General features: G+C 38.8%; 1 protein-coding gene across 1 annotated transcript; it reads right to left on the bottom strand.

Annotated features, from left to right (window-relative positions):
• Positions 1–9517: 9517 nt before the first annotated feature.
• LOC18424584 (uncharacterized) lies at positions 9518–14155 on the bottom strand. The gene is made up of 3 exons (XM_006829169.4): positions 13952–14155; positions 13517–13643; positions 9518–10943 (listed from the first exon to the last, which is right to left on the bottom strand). The coding sequence occupies exons 1-3, from the start codon at positions 14062–14064 to the stop codon at positions 10161–10163; spliced, it is 1023 nt and encodes a 340-aa protein (XP_006829232.3). The 5' UTR covers positions 14065–14155; the 3' UTR covers positions 9518–10160.
• Positions 14156–15237: the final 1082 nt, after the last annotated feature.

The raw sequence follows: 15237 nt of genomic DNA, 5'->3' as shown, positions 1-15237 counted from the left end.
GCTTTTAGTGACTTAGCTAAGCCACTCCATCTGAACACTAAATCCATGAGGAACCAACCGCACCAGTGCACCCAAAAAAGAGGTGTGTGACGCATCCGAAGAAGATCGTAAAACTTAAAAAGCAGACCAAAGCGAAAGAAAATGTTTTCTTTTGCTTTGCATCAACTTGACAAGGGAATCATATTCTTAGGAAAAAGCTCCTCAAGGGCTAAGTCATAACGGTAACACACACTGGCATATCGTTCCAAATACTCCACATTCAGCCCCAACCATGATTTAATGACAAGATGCTCTTTTATCTGTTCATCTTTAGGGCTAGGATAGAACGAGCGAAGCCATTCGACCTCTTTCATATTGTAATCTTGTAGCTTAACTCTTTCAAGTATGAAGGCCCTCACCATCTCAAACTCCTCTTGAGTCATGTAAGCAAAAACACAACCAAAGTTCAAGAGGTAAAGGGAGAATGCATAAAAAGAAAGTGACGCTTCCACCTTATTGAGATAGGAATGGTACGACAACTATACACTTGATAAGATGCTCCGCTGAGTCGATACGACATCTACAAGGTCATAGGATATAAAGACAACAAAATAAACGCAGAGCAAGCACAATGCAATGTTTGCAAGACATGGAGTGACACGGGATTCAAATCCCGCTCACTTGCGTCACAAATGAAATGTTTAGCGAACTCTAGTGCGCCTGTATGAGAAATGAGTGATTTCTCTATTTCAATGGTCAATGTACATTTATCCATCCACTTCTGAGATGATTTCACACCGATCGACGATGACAATGTAATCATCTTGGAGTGCATTGTCCCAGAAAGGCTTACCCAGGCCAGGCTGCATACCACATTAGCATATGATGTGTTAACACAAATACAGGCCAGCAAGAGTAGTAGCCTAGAGGCCGACCCTTAGTAAACCCGAAGACATACCCACAGAGTGTTGAAGGACCCCATGCAGTCTAAATGTGAGCAAAGTCATAATTGGGGCCAACATGTCCCTTTCATCTTGTTAAAGAGTCCAGAAAAGATATCAACCGAAATGAGCGTCGGTACATAATCAATGGCAGATTTGAAATCAATGGAGAAGAGGGCTGGTTGGGCCTAGATCTACCTCGCTCGGGCTCCTTAGGGTACCCGAGTTCTACTGACCCCCTCTCAAGCAACTGCCTGACCTCACGAGCATGTGTGCGACTCATGTGTCACATGTGGATAGGTGCGTCCAACTATGAGAGAATTTTAAACCAATGAAGAGATGGACTCGGGCACCTAATGGGATAAGCTAGGGCCATTTCCCTCTTTGATCAATGACAAAATCTCTCCGACTGTCCAACAGTGTGGCTTGAATTTGGCCCCCGCTCTAAACTCAACACCTCACCTAGATTCTCACTTGAAAACTGCTAATGAAATCCAAATATAATGTACTCTTCTTTGATGTGCTTCTTATGGGTAAAAGGCTCTAGTTTTAAGGGTAGAGTTATAAAATAGAGAAGAAAAAAGAGAACATGAATGAATTGGTGAAAATATGGTTTTAGAAGTGAGAAGAACAAGAAAGTGAAGAAGATAAAAGAAGTGAAGAGACGACCCAAAGAAAATTTGGAAACCTCCCAGGCTAACCTCTCCTAAGAAGTATTACCGGAGACAACGAAAAGCATCAGGCTTGAAACCTTGGTACCCGAAAGATTTGGAAAGTGGAGTTACAGGAGTGGGCCCATATCTATGTCACTAAACCAAAGAGCCTCCGAAAAGCGATCAAGGGTTAGAAGAAGGTGAGAGAGAAAGAGCGAGAGAGAGATGAAAGCCTCTCACATCCCGAGCACTGTATGACTCAGTGGTTAGAGTAGTGGAAGGGTTAAAACTCTAAAAAAAGCTAACTCAGGATGACCCTAATCAGAGTGACCGAGTGTAAGAGAATCAATATCTCCTATGACTCGACTACACTGTACGAGCTGGTAGTTAGAGTAGCAATCCAACAGTTAGAACCCTAGGGAACTATCTCAGGAAGACCCTAATTCGAGTGCTTGCTGAGGTGAAAGAGGCAATAAGAAAGTAATGAAATGGTAAGAATAAATTTGTGGGACAAGAGAAGGTGAGAGGGGGATGATATTGTAGGAGAGTAGAAGATGGACTCGCCTTAGGTGTGGGTTCGGGCTCTGGAGTGATGGATAAGAGGATAAGAGGTATAAAGATGTGGATGGGAGAGTCAGATGAAAGGGGTGGACATGGTATGTATGAGAGTATGGCTAATAAAGTGTTAAGAGATCAGCAGGGACGATAGGGGTTAGATGAGAGAGGGGCAAATAAAGTATTAAGTGATGAGAGGGGTGGATAAGGGTTCGATGAGAGAGGGGCAGATAGGGTGTTAAGAGATGAGAGGGTCGGATAGGGGTTAAATGAGAGAGGGGGCGAGTAGAGCGTTAAGATATGATAGGGTGGATAGGGGTTAGATGAAAGAGGGGCGAATAGGGTGTTAATAGATGAGAGGGGCAAATAGGGGTTAGATGAGAGAGGGACGAATACGGTGCGTAGAAATGAGAGGGGCAGAAAGGTGGAGAGAGGAAAGAGGGCCAGATAGGTCAAGGTGGGGGGGGGGGGGGGGGGGCAGATAGAGTATAAGAGAGATGAGAGAATGGAGCGGATGAGAGTGACGATGAGAGGGAGAGAGGTGGACTAAGGAGAGGAGCGGACGGGAGACAGATCGAGAGAGTAAAGAGAAAAAGAGAGGGCAGGGCAGACTTGCCTAAGGCACATGTTCTTCACTTTGACGAGAGGGAAAGAGAGAGAAGAAGGAGTCGGGCCTGCCCTAGGTATGGGTCTAGGCGTCGACAAGAGACAGAGAGAGAGAAGAGAAGAAAAGAAGAGGGTGGTGCTCAGACTCGCCCTAGGTTCGAGCAGAGGAGGAGGAGAGAGAAAAAAGAGAGAGAAAGGGAAGAGAGAAAGAGTGAGGAGCGAAAAAAAAGAAAGAGGAGAGAGAAAAAAGAAAGAGAGAGGAGAGAGAGAAAGAGAGAGGAGAGAGAAAAAGAGAGAGGAGAGAGAAAAGAGAGAGAGAGTGAACATAGAATGGGCTTGAGCCTAGGTGCACTTTCATTGGTCCTTTTGCATGCACCTGAGAGAGAGAGAGATCTTAGTCTAAGGGCAATGCTAGCATCTAAGATCTAGGTGTCCAGCTTAGATGGGCTAGGTTGAGGTATGGTGTCTAGGAATTATGGTATATGGAATTGGCTAAGGTATAGGCTAGCTAAGGTATATAAGACATTATGGTGTATGGAGTACTATGGTGTATGGTGTAGGGTAGGGTGTACGCTAACTAAGGTAAGGTATAAGGCATATGGATTAGGATTGGAAGCTAGAGGTTCTAAGGGTTATGGAAGCTAGGAGTCCTAGGGAATATGGGATTAGCAGATGAGAATCCTAAGGGAATTGGAATTTTGGGATTCTAAGGAGTGTAGGGTTCTTAAGGGTATTTTATCTCTCTAGGAAATATTTCTATCTCCTCTCATCTTGAGTCTTGAACTTGAAAGAAAAACAAAAAGAACAAGCCTAAGCCTTAGAATTCTCATGCCTTTCTCATTAATTTCCAACACTTTCAAGAGAGATCAAGAGCTCATTTACAAATGACTTAAGTTCCTTATATAGAGCAACCACAAAACAAGGGTGGAATGTTGAAAAACAACCAAAATTGTCAAAGATAAGCTTTCTAGAATTAAAATATTACTCCCGTTTTTGGACCAAATGATCAAATACCCCTAAGCACTTTTCAACAAATGACAAAACCATCCCTCAATGAGAGGCCTCTTGCCATTGTTAAGCCTCGGGACCTTTTTCGGACACTTACAGTGGTAATTCAGGTCCTCAATTGTCGTAGAATCGATGCTTGAATTATTGTGTACATTTTGACACCCTTTGATCGTCTTGAAATAGATTTTTAAGGAAGAACAAAAAATCTGACCAAGTTCCATGAACTTGTGATTCTTTGGCCACTAATCCAAGACGATCTATGATGTTCCAAGCATTCATTTTGATCACAAATTGAAAAGGATATTTGCACGATTATTTTGTGATAAATTTCGTCCAGTTTGGTCTCTGTTTGAGCATGTTCCAATTTCGGGAAGTTACCGTAAAATGGGATTCCGGCAACTGAAAAAGTATGCCATTTTCGATCTCAAAATTCATGTTATCCAGCTTTCGATCGTATAAAAAATTTATATCAAACTGTATCTCGTCAAAGCATGGTCGCAACAGATCTATACTTGCGACGATCCGACATCGGGATCTTGAGATGTAGCCTCTCAAAGAATTTTATATTCTTCTTTATAAAATCTAAATTTTTATGTTTCAAGCTCATCTTCTCTCTAAAAATTCTCTCATTTTGAGTCATGCCATGACGCGTGCCATATGTTAAAACAAGCGGGTCGTTGAGATCTAGCCGGTGTCTGAGTTTGAGCTTAATTGGACTCAAAATGCGCAAGTTATGAGCATTTGAAAATCATCTCAAAATGAAAAAATATAGTTTCCATAAATGGAAACTGGTTCACCGAGGTTGCACCGCAATAGTGTAAAACTTACCCTTTTATGGTAAGTTAAGCCCAATATTCTAACCCTTTCACTATTATAATTACCTAGTCATATAATGTTCAGGTTGTGAGTTGTTTTTATCTCTCTCTCTCTCGCTCTCTCTCTCTTTTCTCCCTTGATGATTTTTAGGGCGCTCTTTGGGTTAGTGACATAGTTACAGGCTCAGTCTTGTAACTCCACTTTCCAAATCCTCCGGGTACCAAGGCTTTGTGTTTGGTGCTTTTTCCTTGTCTCCGGCAATACCTCTTGGGAGAGGTTACACAGGGAGGTTGCCCAATTTTAGGGTTAGTTTCCTCCCCTCTATTTCTATTTCTCTCTCTCATCCTCACTCGCCCCCTCGTCTAAGCCACGGACCCGCGCCAAAGGCAAGTCCATTTACCCTTTCTTTTATCCCTATCCCTCGCACACCCTCTCCCCCTCGCCTAATCACGAACCCGCACCTTAGGGGGGTCCATCATCTCCCCCTCTCTTTTACTCTCTTGTTCTCTCTCTCTCACACACAGACTAGGTCACGGACCCGTGTCATAGGCAAGTTTGTCCCTCTCTATCTATATCTTACTGTCTCTCGCCCTCATTACTCACCTCCTAAGACACGGACCCACACCATAGGTGAGTTCCTCCCTCCTCACTCCCTTCATCTATCTCTCTCATCATCTCTCCACCCCCACATAGACCCGAACCAGTGCCATAGGCAGGTCTGCTTTATCCCTTCTTCTCACTAACTCTTTCACATTCACTCACACACTCTCATACTCTCACTCACACACTCACTCACACACTCACATCATACACTCCCATTCAAATTCTCACTCACACACTCACATCATACACTCCCATTCAAACTCTCACTCACACACTCACTTCACTCTCAACCACGTACTCTTATCTCTACTCTCTTACACACCTCTTTCACACACTTTTACTCGCATTTCACCCATCCGAACCTATACTGATTTGAACACACCCTAATCTTCACAACCCCTCTATTCTTTTGTGTTAGTAGCTTCTTCAATTCTTTGTGTGTTCGACTTAGTGCCACACTTAGAGCTATTTTTGTGGTTTTACCTTTCCTACTGCTGCTCTAACCTCTATTCCATACAGTTGAGTTGAGTTGAGTTGCGAGAGATATTGAAGCTCTTGCCCTCGCTCACTCGGATGGGGTCATCCTGAGTTAGCAATTCATAGAGTTCTAACTCTTTAACTGCTCTACTCACTGAGTCTCGTCACACTTGAGTGGTAAAGAACTTCTATCACCCCACTAAGCCTTAGTTTAGACCCTCAATTTACCATAGTACCAATAGGAGGAGACACCTAAAAGTATACCCTGAAGGCCATTTTTAGTGTGTGGATCCAAGTGCTGCATAGGAAAGTGAGGGAGCCGAATTCAAACTGCACTGCAAGGACAGCCGTAGGGCTTTCGAGATGATCTAAGAGGGCGAATCGCTCGGACGAAGCCCCTAAACCCCAACACGGTAAGGTAGATGCTCGAGCCCTTCTTTGTGGATTAAAATCTCTCTTTGTTGGTTCCTATCCGCACTGCAATTACACGTGTGCACAAGCGCGTGGGCCCCGCAGTTGTTTGAAAGAGGATTCCTCCAATCGGGTCACCCACCATATCGGGCTATCCTGGACAACGAGAAATCAGCCCCGACCAACGTTCTCTCTCTAAAACTTAAAATTTTAGATACTTTCTCTTTATAAAAATTAAAATTTGAGATAGTTTCTCTCTCTAAAATATTTTTATATATTTCTCTCTCTAAATTTGACATAATTTCTCTTTAAATTTTTTAGATATTTTTTCTCCCTATAAAAACTTTGAGATAATTTGTCTCTCTAAAAATTTTAGATCGTTTCACTCTCTAAAATTATATAGTTTCTATCTCTAAAATTTTAAGATACTTTCTCACTCCCAAATGAAAAATTTGAGATAGTTTCGTGTTCTAATTCGAGGGCGTGTTTTTGCAGAATTAATTGTATTTTATGAAGTGGACATATTCGTAATGGGGAAATCTGGCTGGAAATCAATTTCAGTAGAGGGTAAGACTAGGACACATATTTTTTTATTTGTCTTGAAATGAGGAAAACAATTACTGGCATAAATACTTTTGGGTCCCAAAATTTCGATCCAAATGCCCGAAATGTGCAATCTCTATTGAAAAACATTTCTAGAAATATATTTCCAAGTATCCAAACAACCCCTAAAACTCTAATTTTCTGCCACTCCAGCAAAACATCAACATCACGCTACTCTGGTGGGCAAAATCAAATCCTCATTTTTTTGTGTTTAGTTTTTTGAGTGTTTCTTTTTAAGTGTTAAAATTTTCTTGCCAGGAAAGAAAATTATACAATGAGTCCATTTTTCTGTTTTTGTTTTTGTTCTTTTGTTTTTTGTTTTTTGGTTTTTGTTTGTTTTGTTTTGTTTTGTTTTGTTTTGTTTTGTTTTGTTTTTGTTTTGTTTTGTTTTTTGTTTTGTTTTTTTTTTTTTTGGTGACTCAGTGGGGATATGATGCATATCAAAATTTGGATGCTACAAATTTTTAATTTTATTTTTTATAATTTTATGTTTAGAGGTTGGGTAGAATTTTCATAATTAAAATTAATTTTTTATAAATAAGATTAGTATGAGTTTTTAGTTTATTTTTATAAGTCCGTTTTTTTCAAGTTGATTTTAGGTATATTTATCGATGTTCATCATTTATTTGGAAGCAATATTTAGAAGGGTTCCAGCTAAAGAGGTGGACGTGGGTCACGTGGATGGGAAGAACGATACGAATTTGCTTTAAGTTTATCTATTAAAAAGGATAAGGTTGAGTTAGGAAGGTTTTCAGGAAGTAAAAGATATTATTAGATGAGGGGTAAGTTTATGGAGGTTATCATTTTAGTGAAGCCAAACCGCGCGTGAGTTGTAATGGGGATCCATTTTTATGGAATAAAGGAAGTGTTTCTTGTATAGAGAGATGTGTTTTTGTGGGTGTTGTTTCTTTTCTTATATTTATGGGCCCGTGTCGGAGTACTCGTATCTGCGAGTTTTGTTTTTTTTTTTGTGATTTCTTTTAAGATTTTATTTTTGTTATTGTGATTTCATTTTGAATTTTTTATTTTTTATTTTTTCTTCTTGTGATTGCTTTTACGATTTTTATTTTTTTCTTAAACGCGGATATTTTTGCTGGTGGTGTTTGTAGGTAAATTTTATATTGTGTCAGGTGGTATCAGAGTGTACTTGATTCTTGTGGATCGTGGTGTTCGCCGACGATCGGCCTCATGCTAGTGGACATCGTCTACTGCTGGGCAGTCATGGGGACTCAGCCCATTTAATATGAACGAAACCTCCAAGCTCCCCGTGAGGTAGAGAACAAAAGTTTGAGAAGGCAATGGTAGAAAACAAAAGTTTGAGAAGGCAACTAAAAGAGCTGACCTTGTGCTTAGTGCAAAAACTAGCTTCGATATACTATGATGACCATTTTCGAGAACCTGTTTAATGCCAATGCTCTGCGTCGGGTCAAGAGCCTCACAGTTGGGAGAGTGATCAATTGCCTTATGGTCGGGAGATTGATTGACCTAAGTTTGATGAAGATCTATTGAAGATGAAGAACAAGTAGGTTTGAATATTCAATTGGAATTATCACTCTTTGATGTCATAGGTTACCCCATCTTTGAAGTTCCTCTTTTTGATAAAAAACAAGAAGAAAGGAAAAAAGTTATCTTTGAGGCGGCAAGGATATCTAATTTTCTTACTGATGGAGAGGTAGAAACTCAAGGGGTTGACTTGATCCTGAGCCTTTGGAAATGTATAACAAAGAAACAAATGCATATGTGCCTGCCCTAAACTTGAAGTTTGAGCAATTTCAGCCAGTGGATGTGGCTGAAAAATCTGAAAAATCTACCTACAACGACCTTTTCCTCGAGGGTTTCACAATTTTAATACACCATCGTTATTCACAGATTTCAAGATCGTGTTTACAACATTTGGATCGAAACCCACATGTTCCAAGATCGTGTTTATAACATTCAGATTGAAGAAAGTGGCAGGAATTCGGATAGAAGAAAGTGGCAGGATACAAAGTTGATCTTAGAGCAATTCAAAACTCGAGGTTGAGTTTTCTTCAACCAGGAGAATGTTGATCTTAGAGAAATTCAAACTCGAGGTTGAGTTTTCTTCAACCAGGGAGAATGATGCAGATGAAAATTTGGATGCTAAAAATTTTTAATTTTATTTTTGATAATTTTATTTTTAAAGGTTGGGTAGAATTTTAATTTTTATTTATTAGAATTAATTTTTAAAAATAGTATTAGTACAAGTTTTTAGTTAATTTGATAAGTCTGTTTTTTTGTTTCCTTTCTTTTTTTTACGCGAGTTGATTTTAGATATCTTTTTCTTAGGTTGATGTTCATCTTTTATTTGAAGAAATATTTAGAAAGGATTCCATCTAAAGAGGTGGACGTGGGTCATGTGGATGGGAAGAAGAATACGAATTGCTTTAAGGTTATCTATTAAAAACGATAAGGTTGAGTTAGGAAGGTTTTTAAGAAGTAAAAGATATTATTTGATAAGGGCGTTAATTTATCATTAGCATGTGAGTTGTAATGGAGATTGAATTTTATGGAACAAAAAAAGTGTTTCTTGTAGAGGAATACTACTATCCTTAGAACTCCTTTAATTGATCAGGGGAGTTGTAATGGAGATTGAATTTTATGGAATAAAGAAAGTGTTTCTTGTAAAGGAATATACTATCCGTAGAACTCTTTTAATAGGAGCATGGGAGTTGTAATGGAGATTGAATTTTACAGAATAAAACAAGTGTTTCTTGCAAAGGAATACTACTATCGGCATATTTTGTTCTTTCTTCGTATGATTTCCTTCACGATTTTTATTTATTTTAAACGCGGTTATTTTTGCTCGTAGTTTTGCTAGAAAATTTATACAACATCACGATATCAGTCACAACCCTTTTTATTGTAATGAGACCATCTAATTTTATTGTAAGAAAGTTACAATTATCATTGATAGCTAGATCCAATATATAAAAATAATTATGACCTTCTTATACCAAAAATCAATATTTTTTATAAAAAGTGCAAAACTTCGGAGGCTTAGTTTCCTGAACTAACAAAATGCCAACGACAACACAGAAATAGAACCTACAAGAAAGAGGAGAGAGACGGAAGATATCACCAAACACTCGTATAGCACATAGAACTTGATGTTCTAAAAAAGAAAGAAGTACGTTCTATAAAAGAAATGAAGCAATATCCAGATTTGATCGTTTTTGTACAAAAGTTGAAAGAGAAACCAGTTTAGGAGCTGAACCAAGTCAAAGGCCATGGGAAAGGAGCTTAGACACTCATCTGAATTATGAGAGAGAGAGAGAGAGAGAGAGAGAGAGAGAGAGGACAGTGCTTAGGAGAGAGACATTTGAGCCAGGGGGTAGAGGGAGCTGAAACACTGAAAAAAGCAACAAACGAAGGGAAAAATCAAGAGAGAGAAAGAGCGAGCTTCCATTCAAACAAAGAAAAAAAGAGCAAGAGAAATACACACAGACACAGAGTTGAAAACATCAAATTAAAGATAGAGGCACCCATCTCAGTAGAAACACGAAGGTTCCATCACCCACTTATTACCAGTCCACCTACTACACTCAGGGTGCACCGTGCCTGCAACCAGCTCAAACAGATCGGCCTCCCTCCTCACCTTCTCCTCCTCCTCTTTAATTTCTATCTCCATTTTAGGCTCGGGAAACCAATCGTGTCCTTCCTTCTGCTGCTTTTCTTCCAGTCCATAACAATAATTTCTTCCTCCTCTGAAACTTCCTCCGCCAGCGCATGCATGACACTCCAACAAGCTAAACAGATCCATATCACAACAGCTCTCCCTATCACACACACTATAACCGCCGCAGCTACTGCTGCTGCTGCTCCCACTGCCACTACTGCATCCATTCTCCATACCAGCCATTGGATTAGGAGCAATCGGAAAACCAGCACATGCCAGGGGTTCAGCCTGCAACATCTTCGGCAATTGTTCGGGGATTTCTTTCAATGGGGGAGGCAAACCCACCATTAAATTTCTTGTTGTTGTTGTTGTGGTTGGAAGGGTTTGGGTCTTAATATATTCTTGGAGGACTGAGCTCGTTGATGGGCGTTGGGTGCTGGTGGTGGTGGTGTTTCCATGGTGGTGGTTGTTATTGTTATTACTATTACGGGATCGTTTGGTCGAGAGCTGCCGGCGTTTGGTTGCATTCCAGTGGTTCTTTATGGAGTTCTCGGTGCGCCCAGGTAGGCATTTGGCAATCTCCGCCCACCGGTTCCCGACGTCAGCGTGCGCCTCCACTAGTGTCCTCTCTTCTTCCTCACTCCAGGCATCCTTCTGCAGTTCCAAATGTTATTTTCCCCTTTTTTATAATATGCTTCACATTTTCCCCAAAATGACGTAGAGAGCAATCCCCCGTCATTCTTCATTCTTCTATTTTTTCCCCCAAAATTCGACCATTTCCAACATCAAACATGTGGAAAATTTAAAGTTTGAAGGCCTGTTGATATCAAATACACTAAGCACCCCTATCCCTTGTTCTGTTCGACATTGAGGATGTTGGACAGCCTAAAATCCATGGTGTGCTCGACATCAATAATATTGGATATCTCCAAATCTTTGCCTTCAGATTATTCGAGATAGGCCTCATGCCGAGGAATGAAGTGTCCGGTGTCAGCAAAGTTGGACAACCTAACATCCTTGCCTTTTGGGTTGTTCGATATTTTCAATGCCAAACAAGTCTCTTGCTAAGGGACGAAATATTCGGTGTTAGTAACATCAGACAACCTAAAGACAAGGATTAGCAGGTACCTGCTATCATTGGTGTTGAATGCACCATGGGTATTAGGGTTATCCAACATTGTAGATCAAGAGACAGTGGTGTTTCATATTCGTGATAACGACCCAGCCTCAACAATAGAGGAAGGTGGGCGCGGGGATGGTCTCCACATAATTTTGAAGAAAATATGGAGCATACTATAAGAATAGGAAAAAACTGGTTGTTGCGAAAATTTACCGTTTTTATTTTATTTTTCTTTTATTGAATTTCTAATATGTTGTTTTAAAAAATTTGATATCTGATATCTTGCTAATGGAAATCCAGGAAATTTATACCCAAGATCCAACAGGAGGGCCTCAAAAACGAAAAATGTGTTTTAGGGTTTGAAGAGCATGACATGGGCATGGTTTGGCTGACATGACATGCGCATGACAAATTCAATTTGTTGAGGCCATGAAAAGCCACATTCTATCTTTGGCAAATAAAACTAGCCAAAAAGATGCAACAAACATGAGCCAGAAAACAAAATGGCCGCGTTTCTCTCTCTCTCACTCCTCTCATCTCATGTTTGGTTGGGTGGCTTTCATTCTCTTCTTTTCCTCTCTCACAGTGTTGGAAACCATGACTCCGGGACGGAAATTGGCCATGGGCCGAGCCTGAGTAGCTGAGGAAATAGGGCCGAATTTTGAGGTACTTGGCCGAGTCAGGAGGCCAAATGTGTTAAATAAAAATACAAAAAATTCAAAAGTTTGAGAAATATGTTTAAAGTAAAATTAAACAAATAAGGTTAAAAAAGTATTAAAAAATAGATATAGAAAAAAAATGTGAACGGGGTATTTTATAAATAATCTAAAAAAGAGAAAATTGTAAAATTAAGTATTCATGACCAAAACACTTTACAATCTTTGTCAAAATTATAAAAAACATAAAGAAAGATTTTTTAGAAATTTTTTTTATTTTTTAATATATCTCAAAGCATGACCACCAAACTTAGGATACTTGGGCTCGCTCAAGTTACTTGGGCGAGTCTAGATTGGCTAGCCGTAATGCTTTCTCTTCTACCTTTATTCATTACGAGCACAATCTCTCTCTCACTAAAATTGTTTCATACGAGCTGGATCGCATTTCTATATATGAGGTCCAAAAAGTGTAAATCATTCATCTTAAAGATGGACGCAAGTAGGTGTTCCATCTTAAAACAATGGAAACTAACTGTCCAAATGTTTTTTTACTAGAATTATTATTTCTGGTTTTCAATTTTATTTATTTTTTCATATTCATGATTTCCATGTTGGAGATTACATGTCTTTGAAAATTAAGTCTTTAAATCCATCTCAAAACTAGATTTATTAAAAGGCCCGCATTCCTATAGGGCTGGGCCGCATAGAAACCGGGTCCATAACAAAAACGCCGATAATTTTCTGATAAATTTTGAGTGCTTATTTGAATATAAGTAGTTATAAATATTAATCATTGATATATTAAAAAAACGAGATTTAATGAGACGACCTGAGGCAAGATTTGGCATACACTACAGAATGCAATACACATGTATAAAAGCTTTTAAATGTATTTTGTTTGGCTACTTGCATGCCTTCTATCTATGAAGATCCACCACGTTTAGACAACATGAAAATTGTTTATTATTATTATTTATTTTGAAAAAATATGCTTAAAGTGATGCCAATCGCCTAATCAATTTCCCAACTTCCTTTTCAAGAGAGAGAGAAATAGTATCCCTAGAGAGAGAGGAATAGTATCCCGAGAGAAAGAGAGCAATAGTATCAACATGTGCAGATGAATCTCTAGATAGAGAGAGAGAAAGAGAGAGCAATAGTATCAACATGTGCAGATGAATACCTACAGTGTATGCCTATTAATACACCGCTTTCTTGTTGACAAACATATACAAGGTTGTAAGGAACTTTAATGAATAACCCATTTTTTATATAATAACGCAGAACGCATAAAATAACATAAACTAAGAACATAGAATTAATAAATATAAATAATATTGCTTCGTTGTTTAAAACCATTATGTGAACGCAGAGAGAAAATTTAATTTGATTTATAGATGACAAAATGACTAAAAATAATCAAATCCAGTAAAAAAGAGAAGTGAGCAGAGTACCTTGATATCAGGTCGAAGGTGATTGTGCCATCTCTCTCTACACTGTTTTCCGACCCTTCCGACCAGTCTGCAAGCGATCTGAGACCACTTCTTCTCTCCAAATTCGTCCACAAGCCTCACCAGCATCCTACACAATTTTTCCATTTTTCTGTTTCTTAGAATCGAAAGCAAAAGAAAGTAAAATGTCAAGCCATTTTATGAAAAACAAGGAGGGTTTTCTTTCTTTTAATCGAAAAAATGAGATCAAAGGAAATAAGAGAGTGCATAAATGGCAGAGAGAGAGAAATATTGCATTTAAAAAATAACCAACAGGGCTTTCTCTTGCTTCTGATCAACACCATGAGGAAGAGAAGCAAGATTAAATCCAGAGAGAGAAAGACTGCATTTGATGAAAGGAAAACTAGAGAGAAGAAGAATTAAATTTTGTTTAATAACTTGTCTTCTTCGGAACTCCATTGGCCCTTGATCAAGAGAGTTTTCAAGGTGGTGGTGGTGGGGAGCAGTGTCTGCGCAATCGAGCTCGACATTTCTTCTTCGAATCTCCTCATTCTTCTCTCTCTATCTCTCTCTCCTCTTCTTCTCCTCTCTTCTCTCTCCTCTTCTTCTCACTTCTCTCTCCTTCTCTGAAACCGAGCATTACCAACAATGGGTTTAATATTTGGATTGAAGAAAATATAGTAGAGCTTTTCGTTAAGAACGGCTCATCATTAATGGGCCTCTGGGGACCGTCCAGTTTGATACCCATTTGACGGCCACGATGCTCCAGCGACTGTGACGGTTGGGCTTCCCCTCTCTCTTGGCTCAGTAACGTCAATAACTTTTTCATACAAATTACACTTTCACCCTTTACCTTTAAAGATAAATCATATTAAAATCCGTTGGGGCACACTGTGTATTTACTCCTTTAGGTAAAAGCGCATTTAGGATTAATAGCCGGCGGGGCGCACTGTCTATTTATACTCCTTTGAATAAAAGCGCAATGTAGGATTGATTTTTGTAGGGAGCGTTAGGGTATATAGAAATCTATTAAATGACAATAGATTATAAGAAAATATGAAAGGAAATATCCGAGATTACTTGAGATTTCACAAAAAATCCTCAAACCATTACCGTGGTGAAAAATCTAATATGTAGTAAATCTTTCGCAAATATCTACTGTATCTCCGCTTAAGAAAATATCTTTACGAAACCTTTGGTTTGGTGATCCCTGTCATCTCCCTTGGCCCTAATAACTAGTTGCCCTCTCTCTTTAACCCTTTTATCTCATCTGTACATTTTTCTGTTAACCTGAAAAGAGAGATGAAGGAGAGTCACTACTGCTAACTTGAAGAGAGAGTAACAAAAGAGTCCTTGTAAGCCCTACAAAATCATAATAAAAAATTTCACCACCATAATCCTCATAAGAGATTAGTAAAAGCTCAATTGAAATAAGACACCTCCTTAGTCTACTCCAATCTTCAAAATTTTCTACGGCAATTACCAATCCTTTTAGTTTACTAATCAAACTTATTTCCATTTTTCAACTTGTACTATAAAGATTTTAAAGTTGATATCATAAATTTGTTGTTTATTTAAAATTATATAGAGAGACATTTAAAATACTTCTATAAAAAATAAATAAAAATTAGGCTTGTCACAATAAAATCATGTTATTCCAATCATATTATTCCAATGTCTTATCATGTTGAAACCAAAGTCTATTAGTGTTAAAGACATGAGAT

This window comes from Amborella trichopoda, chromosome 12, assembly GCF_054954075.1.
Source record: "Amborella trichopoda isolate Santa Cruz 75 chromosome 12, AtrichopodaSantaCruz75HAP2 v2.0, whole genome shotgun sequence".
NCBI lineage: Eukaryota > Viridiplantae > Streptophyta > Magnoliopsida > Amborellales > Amborellaceae > Amborella > Amborella trichopoda.
Note: the sequence above shows the minus strand (reverse complement) of the source record. Positions and strands in the feature narration are given on the sequence as shown.

Bases quoted from the DNA above. Each gene is read 5' to 3' on its own strand.
- LOC18424584 (XM_006829169.4), bottom strand. From the start codon at position 14,064: ATGAGGAGATTCGAAGAAGAAATGTCGAGCTCGATTGCGCAGACACTG. The intron at 13,644-13,951 runs GTTATTAAACAA...AAAATTGTGTAG, and splicing joins TGGAGTTCCGAAGAAGACAA to GATGCTGGTGAGGCTTGTGG. The intron at 10,944-13,516 runs GTACTCTGCTCA...TTGGAACTGCAG, and splicing joins ACCTTCGACCTGATATCAAG to AAGGATGCCTGGAGTGAGGA.